The following is a 20,899-nucleotide window of genomic DNA, read 5'->3' as shown; positions in this document are numbered from 1 at the left end:
GGAGGCAACAGATTCTCTTTACTTTATTAGGCTCACCTTTCAGGTCCCTATACTCCTAGATCCTCAGGGGCCAAGAAAAAAAATAATTAAGGGAATGTGGGGAAAACTTGACCTAACCTTGAACAGGAGGATGAAGGTTCAGATTAGAGAATAATTTGTTACAAGAGTTTTTAAAAAGAAAAAAGAGAAAAGATGAAAAGACCACTATGGCAGAAGAAAATGAAGGAAGGAAAGGAAAGGACAAGGAAGAGGAGGTTGGGGTGGAGGAGGCACCTGAGCAGAAGAAAGTTCTTCCTTCATCAGAGAAAACTTTAACTGAAATCCCAAGCCCTGAAGGGCCTTCTTCCCTCTTCCCATCAGCCTCAAACATAGCTTCAGTTATGCCCCCATCTCTACCCAGGATTTTCAAAAACACTGGTGGTCCCAAGCACCACTCCAAAAGGAATTCTTTCTTTCGGAGATCCATAAGGACATTTAATTCTCATACCAATTTTATCAGGTAATGCTTCAAGGAAGGGAGGGGAGGAGGAATAACTCTGAGGGCAGCCATATCTGTCTCCATTTCCCCTGGGTTCCTTGAGCTTACTAAGCTAGCCTTCTCCCCTTCTCCTTCCTAGCTCTGTAAACAAGATCCTCTGGACATCTAACAACCTACACTCGTCTTTCAGGTAGCCAGCAGTCTCCCCTAATTAGGAGGAGCTGGCAGTTGGCCTTCTTTCTGGCACCTGACTCCTGTGTGCTCCTGTTTTCAGAGTGATGCCGGTTTGGGGGACTGGTTTGGAACTCCTCAACCTTTAGGATTCTTCAGGCATTGAGTGGCTTCAGGCTCTTCTGGCCTCAAGAGCAAAGGTGCAGGAGGCCAACCCCACTTCAGGTTGTTGAAGGAAAAGACTCTAGGGAGACATGAGGGGAACCGAGAGTCTCTATCATGACCCTATCCCCAGCTTGCTATACCAGAGATTGGAGAATTTCCCCCTGGGTGAGATCTAAGATAATCTTTTTTGGTCAAGCTGAGTTATCTCTCTCCCAATGGGAGAGGTCCCTTACTCTGTACTGTTGGATAAACATTCTCCTTTGTATACCTGCTCGGATTTCTGTTTTGCTACTACTTGGATAAATGGGTTTCTTTACTATTGCTATATGTGTTCAGTGTGGCATGGTCGAACTTTGGATATAAAGTTTGGAGTGCCTCTTCCCTCCCCCAAAATGAAGAAGTGATCAGAAATTAGATTGAACCTGATCATATCCCCTAGACTAACACTATTTAAGGGAGAAGATTGATATCATTCTAGCCCAGCACCTCTCTCTCTGAAAAGTACAGACTGGCCTCTGGTCCCAACTTCCCATTTCCCCTCCTGGAAAGAATGAAAGTCCCCTTTGGAGAAGTGTGGGGGGAAAATAAGATAGAGATGTCTATTCTGCCTCCCTTTTAGCCATACAATGATGATCCTCATGGGACAGGGCCTTCTAGCCACAAGTGGGACTCTCACCATGTATGAGACCCAATTCTCCTACAGAGTATTATCTTAGTGGTTTCTCCCTTAAAGAAGTCAGTCGAATATCTCAACTGAAGTGAGTATTCAAATTCATACAATGCTTAGCCCAAGATCATCTAAAGAAAAAATCGGGGGCCTATACTTTCATTTATATGAGGACTCTTGCTGTGGAAAACTCCCTCCACAAGGCAGAGAGGCTATCATCTGTAATTTACAGTTGTGGACAGTTGCCAGGTCTCTTTAACTTGCCCACAGTGACATTGTTGGTATGTTCAAGGGGCAAGATTTGAACTCATGTCTTTCTTACTGTAAGGTAAGCCTTCTATCATCCTGTCTAGCTTCTCAACCTAATAATAACAATTCATATTTATATAGTATACTAAAAGGCTTTGGTTGTGGAGAGGGGAGCACTAGTAAACTTAATCAGTGTCCTTTGATCTTCCTCCCTCTCTCTCTCTCTCTCTCTTTCTCTCTCTCCCTCACATACACACACACACACTCTCTCTCTCTCTCTCTCACACACACACACACACATACACACACACATTTATGTCTATGTGCATGTTACTTTTTTTAAGTTAGTACTGCACTTTCCACTGGCATCTGGATTTGCAGTACCATCTTCGTATAACATCCAATTTCTATACCACCCCTGTCCCTGGGGTGTCGGGTGGTTTCCTGAAGGATATTTCTGTAATGCTGTATACAATAGGGGAATGTGACTCCTGATTGGGTGAGAGGCTTCTGAGCCTGTGACATTGCATATTCTGTGTGTAAGGGAAATGTGACTTTGGATGTGGCGAAGAGTAAGTACCAGAAACGCTGGGAGAAGCAGAGAGAGAGAGAGAGAGAAGTGCCAACTTTTGAATGGCTAATAGGAGACCAAAGGCATCCCTTCAATATATTCCTTGATACCCAGTACCTGAATAACCAGAAACTACTAAGAACAGGTTTTCCTCTTTTTTTCATTGTTTTATTTTATTTTCAGTTCCAGACTCTCTCCCTCTTCCCACTCTCTTCTTTACCCATTGAGAAAGCAAAAACCAATATAAATATGAAGTCATTGAGCAGACTTTACTAGTAATCTCATTCTCTCTTTGTTTGAGCTGAGATTATGTCATGTTCTTGAGTTGAAGGATTCAGTCACTCTTGTGTATCCTATCAACCACACATCACACATTTTCAGCTTAGTAGTATAATGCTCTACTTTGGTTCAGAAGAAAATCTACTTTCCCTGGTTCTTTGGGAGGAAAGTAGTCCTGCCCTAGTTTGAGAGGGTAACTGTTAGCTTCCTCTTAGCCAGTTCAGTTCCCTCTCACAAAGTATTTATTGTACAAAAGACAACATGATTAGTGAGCAAACATATTTATAAAAGTAGTAAAAGAAAACTAAGGAAAGCTATGCAGACTAGTGTAAACAGAAGATAGAATACACAAAAGAAAGCTAAGGAAAGCTATGCGGACTAGTGTAGACAGAAGATAGAATGAATATACAAAAGAAAATGGGCTTTTTGACTCGGTGGAGCTCAGCTCAACTGAAAATAGAATAATCTTACCAGAGCAGTACATTCTTTTTTAAAATTAAATTTTATTTTATCTTCACGAAGATTTGCCTTCTATCACTCCCACCTACTTCCCTCACCACCATTTAGAAATGAAGAAAAACAAAATCCTTGCTACAAACTTTTATAGTCAAGCAAAACAAATTCTTGCATTGGCCACATCTTTAAAAAAAAGTTTCAATCTATTTGAGTCTACCACCTCTCTGTCAGGATGTGGGTAGCATTCTTGATCATGAGTCCTATGGAATTGTGTTTGGTCATCAGAGTAGTTTATTCTTAGCAATCTCTTGTGATATAGACACTGGGGATCAAGGAACGTGTTGGAAATGTCAGTTTTTCTCCTGTGCCTGTGGATCCAGGACTCCCGTTAGCTATTTTTTCTCTCTCTTCCTGGTCACTAGAACTGCTTCTCCCTTTGTTTGTTTCCAAAACTCTACATCAAATTCAAAGTCTCCCTCACATACACAGGGCTGTCCTTCAGTGAACTTCCCTTCCTCTCCTGCAGCATGGGTACCACATTTCCATGTGTAATATTAACAAAATTTTGTGAAATGACCCAAAGTACAACTTCTTCTCCTAAATCCCTTTTTGTCCATTACCCTTATAGGATGTTTCTCAATGAAATTTAACCCTATTTTGAAGATTGCCAGCAGTAATTCAATAAGCATGTAAAAACTGGGCTTTAAAAACTTTTTTGTTGTATAACTTTCTGAGCATCAAGTAATTTAAGTAATTTTAAGGGCAAATGTGGCAGATTCACTGTGCTTGAGCTAGGTATGTCTATTTGCTTAGGAAAATTAAAAGCCATTTTTCTTCATTTACTTTGTGAACTTCTAAAATACTCAGGGCTAAAACATATGCATGTATCTTTCAAAACCTGAAAAAAAATTATGGGTTGGTGATTTTAATAAGTTTGCAAGTACGTGTTTTAGAAATATTGGTTAAATTCAATTAAGGGAATAAGCATTTATATGAGTACCTACCATATGCCAAACATCGTGCTAAGCATTTTGCAAATATTATCTCATTTGAATTATCTAAAGTGTTCCCTCTCTCACACCTTGGAGAATTTTTTTGGATGAAGCAAAAATAAAATGCAACTACGTATTTTTTTTTCTCCCTTAGAAATGAAAAAAGAAAACTCAGTCTCCTCATTTCAGAGGCGACACGTAACACCTTATCAACACTAGCTGAATTTCTTGTAAATATCAGATCTATTACGTAAGTAAGTAAGCTAAATGATACACAATTACTGATTTCCAAATATAATTTCTCACTTTTGGAACAGGAGGCTTAGCTGTGTCTCTCAACTTACATAAAAGGTAGAAATTTGATGTTAAAGCTTATGTTTCATAAATATACAGGAAATTTACTTGTATTGAGTCATGTTTCTAGAATGAATTGATGATTATTCATCTTAATTTTGACAAGCTGCTTCATATTATCTCATTTTATTTGTTAAGTTCTTTAAATGCCCTGAAAAAGGAGCACTTCCATGCACACAGCAGGACACAAAGAAAAGATTCTGTGTGTGCTACATGTGTGTCTCTTCTGTCCATTTTAGATAAAAGTGATGCCCCATCCCTCCACCTGTGCCTCCATGTTAAACACTCTTCTCACACATCCCATACTGTATGCCATCTTAAAGTACCTTAAACACAACCTAAAGTCCAATTTCAGACTTGTTGGGAACAGCCCTTAACCAACAACTATTACCAATGACAAATTTTCTTGCATCACAAAAAAAACAAAATTACCTCCCAAAGTACACATCATTTAGATCACAAAAAATGAAGTTAGGTTACTCTGCTTATTTCATTCCACTGTCCATCATAATGGAGAGAATCAATACTTTCTGATTTTGGTCCTTTGAAGGAACAAAATACAATCTCTTTTGAACTTGTTTTTTACCTGCAACTCTTGAATTCCTTGCTTTTGCATCTTATTGGAATCACTACTCTCTATGTCATTTTAAGAGATTATTTTTTTAAATTAATTTATTTATTTAACATATTTAGTTTTCAGCATTGATTTTCACAAGAGTTTGAATTACAAATTTTCTCCTCATTTCTACTCTCCCCCCCACTCCAAGATTGCGTATATTCTGGTTGCCCTGTTCCCCAGTCAGCCCTCCCCTCTGTCACCCCACTCCCCTCCCCTCCCCCTTTTCCCTTCCTTTCTTGTAGGGCAAGATAAATTTCTACACCCCATTGCCTGTGTATCTTATTTGCTAGTTGCATGCAAAAACTTTTTTTTTTTGTTTTTGAACATCTGTTTTTAACACTTTGAGTTCCAAATTCTCTCCCCTCTTCCCCTCATCAGATTTGGCCTAAGGAGGGAATACCATACATACCCAATTGGGAATCTTACCCCATAGGAAAGAAGAGGGAAGAAGATAAAAAAAAAGGGGGGGGGATGATGGAGGGGAGGGCTGATGGGGGTGGAGGTAGTTAAGAAATTATTTTAATAGTGCTGGGGAAGTCTCTCAATTCAACCAAATTTCAGTTAACATTTGAATTCAGACAATGATGTAAGTGTAATTTCTAAGTATTTCTTTCATAGCCTATTAACTGTTACCGTGGAGCAAGTTGATACTGTTACATACTTTTGTATGACAGTTTTCTCACATATTCTTATGTCCTGCCAGGTGACAAGATAGCTCTCATTCTTTTTGGGGTTTTTTTTTTGGAGGGGGAAGACAGGGCAATTGGGGTTAAGTGAATTGTTCAAGGTCACACAGTTAGTAAGTGTGTCAAGTGTCTGAGGCCGAATTTGAACTCAGGTCCTCCTGACTCCAAAGCCGGTGCTCTACTCACTGTGTCACCTAGATGTCCCCACCTTTTTTTTTTTTTACAGCCAGGATTTATTTTTTTTGGGGGGGGGAAGCAATTGGGGTTAAGTGACTTGCCCAGGGTCACATAGCTAGTAAGTGTCCAAGGCAGGATTTGAACTCAGGTCCTCCTAACTCCAGAGCTGGTTCTCTTTCTACTGTGCCACTCAGCTGCCCCCTTTTCTAGCTAAATAGAAAAGGGGCGGGGGGAAGCTAAGATGAAAAGGAGATATTCAGAAGTCGTCCTTGTGTTGCAGGGGAAGTAATAATAATAAAAGCTAGCATTTATGTAGTGCTGTGAGGTTTGAAAAGTGCTTTACAAATATTATCTCATATGATCCTCACAACAACCTTGGGAGGTAGGTGCTGAGGGAGACAGAGGTTAAATGACTTGCTCAGGATCACACAACTAGTAAGTGTTTGAGGCAGGATTTGAATTCATGTCTTTCTGACTCTGGATTCAGCAACTCTATCCACTGCACCACTGCACCAATCCAATCCAGTAAACATTTATCAGCTGCCTACAACATGGCAGGCACTGTGCTAAACACTGGCCAGATAATAAATAAAATGAAAGGCAGTCCCTCCCCTCAAGGAGTTTACAATCTTAAGCGGGAGACAACACACAAAAGGCGGCAGGCAAGGAAAGAAGGGGGTAAGGACAAGGACACCAGGGAGCACATGAGGAATCTTGTTCTGTAGAGTTGAGACCAGGTAGGGCAGAAGACACAAAATAAGCGATCTGAGAGTCCAGCTTCTGCTCTCTATGTTGTTGTTCAGTCATGTCTGCTTGGCAAAGATAATGGAGTAGTTTGCATTTCCTTCTCCAGCTCATTTTACAGACAAGTGACTTGCCCAAGGTCATAGCTTCTTAGTGTCTGAGGCCATATTTGAACTCAGGAATCTTATGGACTTCAAGCCAGGTGCTCTATCCACTGAGCCACCTAGCTGGTTCTGCCTTCCATAAAGGGGGGAGGCATTGGTAGGAGTTTGGTACACCACCCTCCAGCTTTCAATCAGAGGGAAGGAGGTTGAGGGAGGTAGTGTCACTCAAGGCTTGAGTCATCTGCATGGGGATGAGTTTCAAGGTGATGAGCTTATCCTGGGAGGGGCAATCTTGTTCTGTGGAGTTGAAACCTGTCAGGGCAGCAGATGCAAAGTGAAGGACTTGAAGAGTTCATTGAGGGTTCTTTTCAGAGTCTACACAAGCTTTTGTTCAATGACTCAAGATTTTCTGTATTTTCTTGCCTCATTCCAGGAATTCTATATAAATGATCTCTCTGAATGGGACATTAAGAAGTTAAACTTATGTGACTCAAGCAAATCACATAGGCATATTAATGGATGGGAAAGATCTTTCAATTCACATTAACAATACATTTTTCCCATTAGCAATACAGGGAGGGCCAAAAGTTTTTACAGGGATTTTCCAAATAACCAGGGCACTGCACCCCTAACCTCCGCAATGTGGAAGGGATAATTGTACTACTTTCCCCTCACTCCAATAACTTATTTAATTAATCTTTCTCATATAGAAGCTATACCCAAGAAATTTACTGGGCAACTGTAATTTATGTTTTGCATATTGCCCCCTATATAGCAATAGATTATCCTCTGTTGTTATTCCATGGGATGATTCCCTTATATTCTTTACCTTTTTCAATTATTTAGCTCAAACTAGCAGCTGCAACTCAAGAAACAACTCTGGGGACAATATAAGCTCCCCTTGGGCTTTGTCTGATGAAAAAAAATCAGTGAGACCATTAATATTGTCTGTGGCAGTTGTGACCCATTGAGGCATGAAAAATAGGTCTATTAGTAAATTTAAAATATAATATAAAATCAATATAGATATAAAAATTAGTAAACTTCTCTGGTAATTGTAGACAATGGAAAGAAGAAAAAAAATACTTTACTCTTAACTTGCTTCTACTTAGAAGATGGTTAACAAGAAATTGAAATCCAAGGTTTAAGAAAGAATGTGCTTAGATTTTCCCTTCCTGGTGGGTTAGACAGAATATGTACAATCAATGTTTTCTCAGTTTCAATCTACCAAATGGAAGTTTGGGGGGAACATGGTCACATCAATAGTGTCAGGGGAGAGATTTAAATCCAGATATTCCTGCCTTTTATTCTCCTTAATTCCCATTTTAGCTATTCTGCCTCAGCTCTCACTCTGGCCTTATTCCTCATTTTGTTGTTAATAACACTGCTCTCAGAAATAAAGCCATTTAGCTGCCAGAGTACAGTGTGTTGACCTGAGAGGTTTGGTTAAAGGAGGCAAACAGAGCTAGGTGATAGAAAAATTCATATTACTTATTTATTTATTCCCTTAAGCATAGCAGACATGCATGCATGGAGTCAGACAAAATTCTGACTGATGAACAAAGAGATGAGAAAGCTTACATACATTTTTCTTTAACAGACTCAGCATGTCTATGTTACCTCACTTTTATGATCCCCCTGCATGTTTAACCATGATACAAGACAAGGATTTTCCTTAATGGAATAGGTAGTAAATACAATAAGTCAGGATAGTTGACAAAGTGCCAACTGGAATTACAACCCAGGATCTCTGTGTTTAATTTGCCATTAACATTCCATAACATAGTATATATCCATAAACTATTAAGATAAGGAAAAGTCATATAATTCAAGACAGTGTCTGGGGTCAAGGTTGTCACCCTTAATGGCCATGGACAGAGGAAGGAATGCTCCATCTCGGCATGTTGACATAAGAAGAGGCATTTTCTGAGTTACTCAGAGAATGAAGAAGCTGTTAGGTCCAGACCCTTCCTCTGTTTGACTAGTTCAGGCTCTGGGTCTTATTGAAATTACAAAAATGATATAAAATGGTATTAAATTTCCTCAAGTGCTAATGACATCTCCCAGAGGACCAGCTGTAGTTTTGCTGGTCCATATGGGAAGATTCTCCAAGTGCATTTAGAGCTAAAAAAAATGTACCTCTGTTAACAAATCCTCATAGTCTGCACTATCCCAGGTCTCCAGGGGAAGGTCTTTGGAGAACTACAGGCATGCTTAATCCTTGCACCTCAAATGTCTATAGCCAAACCCAAGCAAACTCTACACTATTTGCCTTCTCTCCTCCTCAGAGTCTCTTCTACTCCTGCTAACACTTCTTGCTAAATCCAGGTCCTAGGGCAAACCATTCTCTCCCTGATTATTCTCTACCCTTATCCCCAACCTTCCCCCAGGGCAGTTGAGCCAGACTATTCAAGTTATGCAGCTCTGCTTCCAAAACCTCTGAAAAAGGAGGTCCTGCTTTCCCACACCTTTCCCTACTTCCTTCAGAGTGATACCCTCTAACTGCAACTTTCCTCTATATGGCTTTATAAGTGATATAAGAAATAAATCTGGAAGTTATGCCAACTCCTGCATAGAAAGACAGAACATCTTCTCTGTAATTAGGAGTTAATATTTCCTCTCACATAAAGAACTGGGCTCAGTGAGTAGCATTGTCACAAATACTTTTTTTTAAATGTATATTTCCAAGGAATCCAGAGAACAGTTTAAACATGATACTTCAGGCTCACTTCCTACCTCACAGGGTTGTTGAGAGGCACGAATTTTGTAAAACTGAAAGTGTTTTAGAAATATGAATTGTTCTGAGTTAAATGGTATGTAATTCTACAATTTGACTTCATTGACAGATTACAAAACCAAATATTCCCCTTACCAACTACTGAAGGAAGTGAAAGGTAAGTTGATTTTTATATACATAAGGGAGAAGTCTCTTAAGGAAGCAAAATGTACAGAAGGGGATCATCCATATAAAAATACAGTTTACTGTATGATGACCCAAAAAATGCTAGCTGTACTGATATTTAGATATTGACATTGGGACTTTTTTGAGAGAACTTGTAGTTTTGGTAATTATAAGTGGTTTAAACAAGACATTTAGATTATTGTTGGGTAGTATATGTCTAATTCTGTTTTTAAATTTTTTGGTCTTTGAAAGTAAAAGGGCCTTCGTTGGAAAGACTGATGATTTTGATGATGAAGACGATTTCCAACATAGGTAAGTATGTTGGAAGTTATGGTGACTCGGTATCCTATTGTCCCCAGCCTTGCATCTTAACCAATGTTGGGGGAGCCTCTGGTTGATAAGGAGACACCAAGTCTGCAGCTTTTGCATTACCTGCTTTTTGTCATGTACCCCTACCTCCAAATTGTCACATTCTTGCTACCGTGGGGAACAACTGAGATGCAAGGGTCTAACCTCTTTTACTGAGATGGACCCATCATCAGGACTGTCTTAAAGTTACCTATAAAAGCTGTCCCCACCTTGAAGCCATTGCTGATCTTCAGTGATCCGCCTGTCAATGTGTTGCTACCTTGATGTACTTACAATAAACTCCTTTTAATTCCCTTTGTCCTGAGTTTTGCCTCATTAATCAAGGTGAAAAGTCCAAATGAAGAATTTTCTTTCCAACAAGGAGGTTGTAAAGAATGGAATCTTATGAATATGAATCTTATGTTCAAAGCCACTGTTAGAAGATAGAAGGTAGCTGGGCATGGTGGCACACATCTGTAATTTCTGCCTACTGGGGAGGCTGAGGCTGGTAGATAGCCTGAGTTCTGGAATCCTGAGCTGCTATAAGGGCTAAAGTGTAGTAGGTACTAAAAATAAAATAAAATTACTGCAGACAATTTTTAAAAAGTGTATCTGCACCAAATCCAGCACCAGCAGGTGAGTCCCTACAAGTGGGGGGACTACCAGGCTGCCTAAGAAGGGGTCAACTGACCCAAGTTGGAAATAGAATAATTGGTCAACGTTTCTGTGATGATCAGCAGTGTGATCAGACCCATGAGTAACTGCTGCTCTTCTAGCCTGGACAAAATAGGGAGACCCAGTCCTGAAGGAAAAAAAAAAGATGCAAAATGCTCCAAAAATGGAGAAGATAGAAAATTGTGGAAAGATGTTTGGAAAAGTACACAAAAAACTCCTATGGACATATTGATGCTATACTTGGAAAAAAATTGTTTAGATTTATTCTAAGTGATCTTTCTCTAATCTATCTTCTTTGGAATGGTGAATATTACTGTTTTAAAGTTCATAGTTATCATTTGATTCTTAACACTCTGCCCCTTTCCAAAGGTTTCCTGAATGACATCTGATTGATCGATCTGTTAATGTGGTCTGATAAAAACATGCCTGGTACTTCTACAACACAAGTCAGTGTGCAATGAAACAGATTAAAGACCTCCTGTTACTTTATAGATGGTCTTCAAGAGTTACTGTAGCTAAAAAACTTGCCCTGCTAAGACCACCTAGGCAAGCTTCTCTGAATTGAGCTGTTCTTAGAAGACAGACCTCAATCCATTACTGGGACAGCAAGTGAAAGCTTTGGTTTGGCATCACACATTAGACCCTTGCTCTTCATGGACAGCCTTTAGGAACTCAGCATTTCCTCCATGCTATAATGAAGCATCCAGTGAGAGCTTGAGTGGAAAAGGGAGAAAATAAGTAGTTTAGAAGAGTTCTAGTGATGACATTTTTGTTTCATTTCTGCCTGTGTAATGGAGTTTTTTTTTCTTAGGGAGTTCATTCATGGTTTGTTCAATTTCTTTTCTGAAATGGGGTTAAGTACTTTTTTCCTCCCCCACTAATCTGGGCAATTTATGTTTTTGTAAATATTATTCATCCATCTCACTAAGATTGTCAAATTTGTTGGAATACAATTGGACAAAATAGATCCTAATTATTGTTTTAATTTCCTCTTCATTGGTGATGACTTTACCCTTTTCATTTTTGATAGTGATAATTTGTTTTTTTAATCAAATTAACCAAAAGTTTGTCTATTTTATTGAGTTTTTCATAAAACCAGTTCTTAGTTTTATTTATTAGATCAATAGTTTTCTTAATTTCAATTTTATTAATCTCTCCTTTGTTTTTTAGAATTTCTAATTTGCTACTTAACTGGAGATTTTTAATTTGTTCTTTTTCTAGCTTTTTTTAATTGCATAACTAACTCATTGAACTCCTCTTTCTCTATTTTATTCGTGCAAGCATTTGGAGATATAAAACTTCCCCTAAGAACCACTTTCTCTGCATCCCATGTTTTGGTATGTTGTCTCATTATTGTCATTTTCTTGGATGAAGTTGTTGATTGTTTCTGATGTGTTGTTTGATCCACTTATTCTTTAGGATTAGATTATTTAGTTTCCAATTAATTTTTAATCTATCTTTCCATGGCCCTTTATTACATGCAATTTTTATTGCATCATGAAAAGGATGCATTTAACATTTTTGCCTTTTTGCATTGAACTGTGAGGTTTTTATGCCCTAATACATGATCAATTTTTGTGTAGGTGCCATGTACCACTGAGAAAAAGGTATATTCTTTTCTATCCCCATTCAATTTTCTGCAGAGGTCTAACATATCTAACTTTTCTAAAATTCTATTCATCTCCTTAACTTCTTTCTTGTTTATTTTGTAGTTAGATTTATCTAGTTGTGAGAGGGGGAGGTTGAGGTCCTCCACTAGTATAGCTTATTTTGTCTATTTCTTCCTGTAACTTCCTTAACTTCTCTAAGAATTTGGATACTATACTACTTGTTGCATATATTTTTAGTAATGATATTGCTTCATTTTCTATGGTACCTTTTAGTAGACTGTAGTTTCCTTCCTTATCTCTTTTAATTAGGTCTATTTCTGCTTTTGCTTCATCTGAGATCAGGATTGCTACCTCTGCTTTTTTTTTTTTCACTTCAGCTGAAGCATAATATGTTCTACTCCAGCCTTTTAACTTTACTCTGTGTGTATCCCTATGCTTCAAATGTGTTTCTTGTAAAAAATGTATTGTAGGATTTTGGTTTTTAATGCACTCTGCTATCTGCTTCCATTTTATGGGAGAGTTCATCCCCTTCATACTCACAGTTATGATTATTATCTGTGTCTTTCTCTCCATCCTATTTCCCCCTCATTTATGCTTTTCTCTCTACTTTCTCCCTTTTCCCTTCTCACTAGAGTTTTGCTTTTGACCACTGCCTCCCTCAATCTGCCCTTTCTTCTATCCACCCCCTCTCTTTTCTTTCCTCTTTCCCCTCCTACTTACTATAGGGTAAATTAGATTTTTATACCTAATTGAGTATGTTATTCCCTCTTTGAGCCAAATCTGATGAGAGTAAGGTTCAAACAATGCTCATCTTCTTCCCTTCTTTCCCTCTAGTGTAATAGGTCTTTGTGCCTCTTCATGTGATATAATTTACCTTTTTCTGCCTCCCCAATGCAATCCTTTTCTCCCAATGCAATCCTTCTTCACCACTTAATTAGGTTTTTTACCATCACATCAACTTATACCCACACACTCTGTCTATGTATATCCCTCTAAATGTCATAATAAAGATACAGTTCTCAAGAGTTACAAGTATCATCTTCCCTTGGAGGGATATAAACAGTTTGCCCTTATGGAATAACATGTTTTTGTTTCTTTCCTATTTACCTTTTTATGCCTCTTTTGAGTCTTATATTTGAAGATCAAGTTTTCTGTTGAGCTCTGGTCTTTTCATCAGGAATATTTAGAAGTCCCCTATTTCATTAAATGTCTATCTCTTCCCCTGAAACATTATGCTCAGTTTTGCTGGGTAGTAGATCCTTCATTGTAATCCACACTCCTTTGTCTTATGTAATATCGTATTCCAAGCCCTCCAATCTTTTAATGTAGAAGCTACAAGGTCCTGCATAATCCTGACTGTGGTTCCATGATATTTAAATTGTTTCTTTCTGACTGATTAGAGTATTTTCTCTTTGACCTGATAATTTTGGAGTTTGGCTACAATATTCCTTGGCATTTTCAATTTGGGATCTCTTTCAGGAAGTGAATGGTGGATTCTTTCTATGACTATTTTACCCTCTGGTTCTAGGACCTCAAGGCAGTTTTTCTTAATGATTTTTTGAAAGATGCAGTCCAGGCTTTTTTTCATCAAAGTTTTCAGGTACACCAATAATTCGTAAACTATCTCTCCTCAATCTATTTTCCAGGTCAGTTGTTTTACCAACAAGATATTTTGTTTTCTTCTATAAATGTCTTATCATGGTGCTTCATTGTAACTTGAAGGATTCTTTTAAGATACTGTCAAAAGAGGGCAAGTTCTGGCAGGTGCCAGCAGATCATATGTCCAAGGATTTTCTTAAGAGAGGCTGTCACCAGAAATTTGGGCCAAGAGGTGATGAGAGTTTTTTCAGCCACAGCAACTCACAAAGACTGTCTACTAAGGCGAAGAAAGATGAAAAGATCTGCATTGCTGGTATGAATTCCTCATGGTAAAAAGATCATATTCTGTGTCAGTAACACATAGGAGAGTCTGTGGGTCTTAGGTAATAAATGTTTCATTGTAGATCATCAATAGACTTTTCCTCAAGTTACCTTTTCTCTTTCATAGGACAGCTCAAAATGGTGTTCTCTTTTGGATAAACATCTAGTGCAAATTAGTGGAAATGTGAAATAAAATTTTGAAAGAGTATTAGATGATTGATTTTATCTTTATTTTCTTCCCAACAGTAGGCTTAAAGAAGCTATACACTATGTTGTGATGTCCATCACTTTCAGGTATGAAAGACTACAGACAAAGAAAGTGAGAAAGTCTTAAGCTCACATCCACTGACTTCTCAATTATTCTGGCTCAAGAATGGGATGCGTGTAGGGGTGATCCAGATATGAAGGATTATTTCAGACAGGCTAAGCAAACTCATGAAAGACTGACTGATAAACCAGAACTTTAATTCATTTATTTGCAATGGAAGATGTAGTTGGCAGGATAATAGATTTAGACCATTTGCAGAGGAAATTGCTAGAGCTTAGTGTGACTAGTGAAATCTGAAATAACTGAGGAAACAAAGGTTGAAGCTTCTGAGCATATTGATTCTTATTAAGCATATTATCCAGCAATGCATGCCAAATGTATAAAAAATCAGGACTAGGCCTCCTCACCTTGACACTGGATCCCAAATACAGGGAGAGACAGATTTTTATGAATTAAAAGAAAACAATTAATGGGATATAAACCAGAATACAAGATTAAATAATCTGGTTTCTAATAGAATGAAATTGAAGGATTTTCCAAGTTGCAGGGGGTGGGGGGTGGGGTTAAAGAGTGGGTTTTGGTTAAGTTGGGAGGTGGTAAGTGGGCTTCAAAGTCTTTCCTTTCCCGGATTGGGAGATGTTGATTAATTTAATCCATCTGTATTTTACAAAACAATAAATGGCTTATACCATTTATTTTCCCATGAAGGATTTGCAGAAGTACAAAATTGTGTGGTAGCAAAAGATGGAGTCAGCATTCATGAGATGGAATCCAATTGGTTCTCTCAATTCTCACACCAAATCGGCTCCTGCCTTCACTCTATTTCTATACCTCTCCCCCTTCCCACCCTCCTTGCCCTATCCCAGAAGACCCAATTTAGATCACAAAGTTGTTTAGTGAACAAGGAATTAGAATAAGGGGAATTAGAATTATTAGAATAATTAGAATAAAGGGAATAGTGTGGTTATAAAACACATTTCCAATAATTTATCATCTATTAACAAATTCACCTTCTAAACTCTAGAGATATTTCTTCCTAGCACCCTTCAAAATACCTTTCCCCCTAGATAATACCACCACCACTCCAGGCACTTTGATAAAGTCTTAATCTTTGACAGTCTTCATTTGAGACCAGACAGACCATCACCTTCCTGTTATGATAACACAAGATGGGCGTATTATAATTATAATTATATTATGGACAATATTATATATAGATATAATATAGACTATATTATATTATTATATAATTATATGTAATATTATGTTATATATTACATATACTATTATAATAATATAACATATTATTAAAATATAATTAACTAGATAACTCATATTGACATATTGAGATAACTCAAATGACATTTGAGTGATGAAGTTTGATCTCATTTAAGCTGATCAGCAACACATTTGGGGAAAGTCACTCTTACGCAAGTGGGTAATCTCATCCTTTTAATGTTGATTTTGATTTGCCTAAATTTAAAAGCTTGGCATTTCCTGACTTTGTCCTCAAATTCTGGCTTACTCTCTTAAGCATCTGTAGCCCTTTATGCCCTTGACTCCATAGCATTAAAAGGATTATTGTTCTCCTCTCTTGACACCTTATTCCCTCTTTTTTTAAAATGTCTTTTCATATAATAATAATGATCTGAAATAATAGGACCATTCCCTTTGAAATTTGTCACATCTCTGATACCAACACAACTGTACATGACACATCATGATAAGCAGGTTTATGAGTCAAAGCGTGTTAGGGGCAAAGGGGGAAAGTCATAGCAAGTCAAATAAGATAACATATGCAAATACTTTGGTTGTAGTTTGTAAATATCTGCTGTTATTATTCCCACAGTAACAGCATAAGTCTAGATTGAAATGATAAGAGAGTGGAGGCAGGAAGACCAGTTAGAAGGCTACCCAGTGTTCTAGGCAGAAAATAATGATGGCATTTATGGAGGCGTGTGTGTGTGTATGTGATGGCAATGGGAATAAGAGGGGAGGGAATGGATATGGGAGATGGGATGGATGAGGAATTAACAGAATCTAGTAACTAAAAGGGGAGAGTCAGAAATAATACTAAGCTTTCAAATGCAGGAGGTCAGGTAAGTGGGAGGGTTACACATGGGAAGAGGATGTTTTGGGGAAATGTAAAAATAAGCTTGATTTTAGATATGATGAATTTGAGGTAACAGTGAAACATCTAGGTAGAGATGTCCTGAGGATCATTGGAAATACGTATTTATTGCTCAAAAGGGAGACTGGACTCTATATTCTCTTCCTTGGAAACCTCATTTATGTAGATGATTTCAGCAACTATCTCCATATAGATAGTTCCCAAATTTGAATCTTTAGTAATCAGGGAATCTGAAAAAGTTCATGTTGAGCAGCCTCAATCTTCTCAATGAAGTGTAAAGCTTAAAATATGTAAGAATGTCTTCAAGAATTAAATTTCACACTCAATAATTACTCTATATTTAATACTGTTCCTAGAAGCATACATTGATATGAAATTTGTGTGCTAATTATAAATTACATTAACTAAAGAAGGTCTGTTAAGGATCTCTATTGGGTAACACTTTTATTACTATCAGTACTAGAAAATAAACCAAGTTTCTTTTAAAATATAGTTCAGAATTTTTACTAATTCATAGTAGTTATTTTTTCTATTCCATCCCAACTAGCTCTAACTAGAAAAGATTTATTGTACTATCAAAAACATTACGTGGGCCCACAAAGTGGTTTTTTATTTTGTTAGGTGAGCTACTTCCAGATTTTCTTAAGTGTTTGTAAATGGAAATATTATTTTATGCTTAATTTATTCATTGTCTTAGCATGTTATTTGTACACTAACATTATGGTGTGTTATTAAAGCATACTTTCATTTGTTCAAGAAATATTAAGGATCTCATATATTCAATGTAAAGAGAAAATGAGGCATATTGGATAGAAGAAAAAAGTTTTGAGTTCAAATACTGCCTCTAGCATATACCAGCTGTGTGACCGGGCAAGTTATTTTATCTCTTAGAGCCCCACAAAAATTTCTAAGGCTGTAAATTGCAGAAGAGTTACTGATCTATTTCAGTAAAGGGAACTTTCACCCCAGGGGTTTCCAACATGAACTTAAATGCCTAGACAAAAAAATAGAGAGAGAGAGATATACATATACAAACATATATAATATATATGTATACACACATACATATATATAACACATAGTACATACATAACTATATGTAATATACAGCATGTATGTGTGCACACATGCACACAGTCATTCAATGAGAGACAAAGTGGTATAGTACATGAAAGGCAAGCTTTATAGTTAGGAAAACCTAAGTAGGTTCAAGTCCTCCTTCTGACACATACTAATTGTATGACTGTGAGCACATTATTTAACCTCTGTTTGATCCTTGTTGACTCTCCATAAATTGCACATGAGTTATGCATATACATCAGTTAAAAGAATCCCCTAGAGGAGTTTCCCATGTGGATGAAGTCATAGATTCGAGCTATGGCTAGCAATATAGAATTTCAGCTTGGGATTATAGCTCTATATTTATTTTTCATTGTCAGGGGTATAGAATTTGATAGGACTTGGTGACTGGATATACATGAGGAGGGAGAGGAAGGAGTCTAAAAATGACTCCCAAGTTAAGAGATGGGGACAATGGCAGTATCATTGGAACAGTTGGGGAGATCAGGAGGAGCATGCATAGAGAGATGGCAAGATCTGACTTAGGCCAGCTCAAGGTGAGTTTGAGAGGCTAATGGACGAGATTTGTTGGAGATGCCCAGTCAAGGGACTGTTTAATTTTTGTGCCTATAAACCTAGCACCTCATTCAGTCCCCTGCAAATAGTAAGCACTTAGAATAGTGACTTAATTGAATTAAACCTGGAGCTCTGCAGAACTTTTAGGGTGAATGGTGTAGATTTGGGAGTCTCTAGAAGTAACTGTTGAAACTTTGGGAGCAGATGAGATCAATCAGAAAGAGAGTTTTAAGGGGAAAAAAAAGAAGAGGATTGAGGATAGACCCAGTTGAGGGTAAGAGAGGCAGTAAAAAAACAAACCAAAAAAATTAGGGAAATCAGAGAAACAGGATAGTGTGGTGTCACAGAAGCCAAAGTAAGAGAAAGAGTATCATGGAGCAGGTAATGGTGAACAGTACAAGATGTTGCAAGAAGGTCAAGGAGGTTGAAGACAGAAGGGGCCGTTAGGTTTAGTCATTAAGAGGCCACTAGTGACCTTTCAGAGATCAGTATTAATAGCAAGGCAATCTAGTATGGTTCAAAGAGTATCAGATTTAGAGTCAAAAGGAAGTTCAAATATTATCTCTTTCCTTTGCTGGTGGGGTGGTCAGTTAACTCCTCTGAACTTCAGTTTCCTCTTCATCAAATATGAATGATGTCATCTTTCATACTTACTCGACAGAGTTGTTTTGAGGATTGCAGGATTACAGCTCTAGAGCTAAAAGGGACCAACCCCTTCATGTTACAAATAAGGAAACTTGGGCCCAGGAAAGTGAGGTGACTTGTCTAACACCACACAGGTAGTAAATGTAAGAAACAGGATATGAGATGATGTATGTATACAATCTGTTTTGCAAACCTTAAAGTCTTATGTATATGTCAGGTACTTTTATTAGAATGCTAAAGATAGAAGCCATACTGCAAGGATAGAGGAGTGAGTGGGTAGTCAAGAAGTGGAGACAGCCAGGATAGACTATTCATTCAAGAAACTTGGAGTAAATGGAGAATAAAAATGACATAGTACCTCTAGGGCATGGTAGAATTGAGGGAGCGCCTTTTAGAGTAGGGAAGCCCTGAACATGTCCATGGACAAAAAGAAAGGAGTCAATGGACATGGATAGGTACAAGATTGAAAAGAGACTATGATTGGTGAAGCAAGGTCCCAAACTATGAAGGTCAAATGTTAGATTGAGGACACAGGTTGGTTTTTTTGGAGGGGTGGGAAGGAAGGAGTGATTAATTAGCCTTAGCCAGAAGGAGAAGTATTCTTCCTAAAGACCAGAGGGAAGGAAGAGAGAAGGGGAACTCCTGTAGGATAACCTTGATTACCTTAGAATGTAGGAGGAAAGGTCATCCAGTGAAAGTGTGTAGGAGGGAAGGTTGGGAATGAGGATTTGAAGGGGCAGATTTGGAACAAGCACTATGGGGAATGTGATAGGGTAGGGTCTACAACTAATATAGAAAAGGATTGCCTAGCCGTCTTGAGTACCTAGTTGAGGCTATGTATAGCATGTAGTTATAGAATGTGGTTTGAGGATTCTCATGGAAGACCTAGACTTGTTAAAGCCAGAGGAAGAGAAAAATTCATCTCTCAAACTAATAAGAATGTCTATGATCATTTGCTTAAAACTGAATAGAAAACATATTCATTTCTTCCACTAATATCCAAACTACTTTCCCTCTCCCCTACCGCCATATACACACCTCTCCACACTCTTCAGGTATGAAAGAGTAGAAGTTGGGGTTTTTTTCTTTTGTTTCTCTGAATGAATTTCATCTTAAATGATGAGGATGCAATATTCTGTTTTTCTGGCTTAAAAATATGAATTAGTAGCAGGCTCAAGGTCAAATATGAAGTGGGAGATTCACTTTTCCTTCCTGATGTATTTTTTTCATCTTTATAGGTTATTTAGTATCATATTGCTCATCAGTCATGTCGCAATACTGATTACAGCTTTATCTCTGACTCCTAAGAGTATGAAGTTACCTTTAACCTACCGTATAATTTTTTTATCTTTTGGTCTCTTCTTCCTTGCTGATGTACTATTTCAAGTCTTTTTAGAAGGGTAAGTTGGATTTTTAAAAACATATAAAGCTGTTCTGTGCTGATGTGGCAAGTGTTAACTTGATGCCCAATTAGCTTTCAGGGGTAACTGCTATTTAAACTGACATTGACATTTTTGTTAAGGGGAATGTGAAAATTTAGGATGAAAAGTCATCTTTTGAAACCATATTGTTTTCCCCTTAGTCTTTAGAGTGCCATCACATTAATCTCTTGAAGCAGACTAACTAATTGCTTGGGATTAGAGGTGAGGGTGAAAAGGATTGGGGCTTTAAAAAAAATCTTCCTTTCTTTTGAGAGGTAAATTTCATGACTTTGCTTGCATTACAGAGTCACAAAATATTTTTCTTCAATAATCAGTACGATAGATCTCTTAGCTATTGTGCTGTTGCTGGTGTTGGATGTGGCTCATATTTTTTTTGATATTGGAGACACTCACCCAATCCCCTGGTAAGAAATATGTGATTTATGTGTCTTGAAATGTTGCGTGCTTTTCTCGGGTTGGTTTTTTTTTGGTAGTTTTCTTCTTACACAAATATTACTACTCTCATTGTTACAGTTCTATACCATATATGTTGCTTGAAAAAGTTCTATTTAAATTTCTGCTTGATTTTAATTTTTCAAATGACATTATTCCTAGACTATTACTATTACTGC

The 20,899-nt window shown here is 37.6% G+C and overlaps 1 protein-coding gene across 1 annotated transcript in view; it reads left to right on the top strand.

The window, feature by feature from the left end:
- The first annotated feature begins 206 nt into the window (after positions 1-206).
- LOC118836685 (phosphatidylinositol 3,4,5-trisphosphate 3-phosphatase TPTE2-like) overlaps positions 207-20,899 on the top strand; it is a 73,087-nt gene continuing 52,394 nt past the window's right edge. Inside the window, exons 1-6 of the mRNA XM_036743903.1 lie at positions 207-499; positions 9,559-9,606; positions 9,867-9,926; positions 14,417-14,461; positions 20,085-20,246; positions 20,573-20,692. Coding sequence (XP_036599798.1) covers positions 207-499; positions 9,559-9,606; positions 9,867-9,926; positions 14,417-14,461; positions 20,085-20,246; positions 20,573-20,692 — 728 coding nt within the window. The remainder of the gene's footprint in view (positions 500-9,558; positions 9,607-9,866; positions 9,927-14,416; positions 14,462-20,084; positions 20,247-20,572; positions 20,693-20,899) is intronic.

This window comes from Trichosurus vulpecula, chromosome 2, assembly GCF_011100635.1.
Source record: "Trichosurus vulpecula isolate mTriVul1 chromosome 2, mTriVul1.pri, whole genome shotgun sequence".
Classification (NCBI taxonomy): Eukaryota; Metazoa; Chordata; class Mammalia; order Diprotodontia; family Phalangeridae; genus Trichosurus; species Trichosurus vulpecula.
This window is presented reverse-complemented; position numbering and strand designations above follow the sequence as displayed.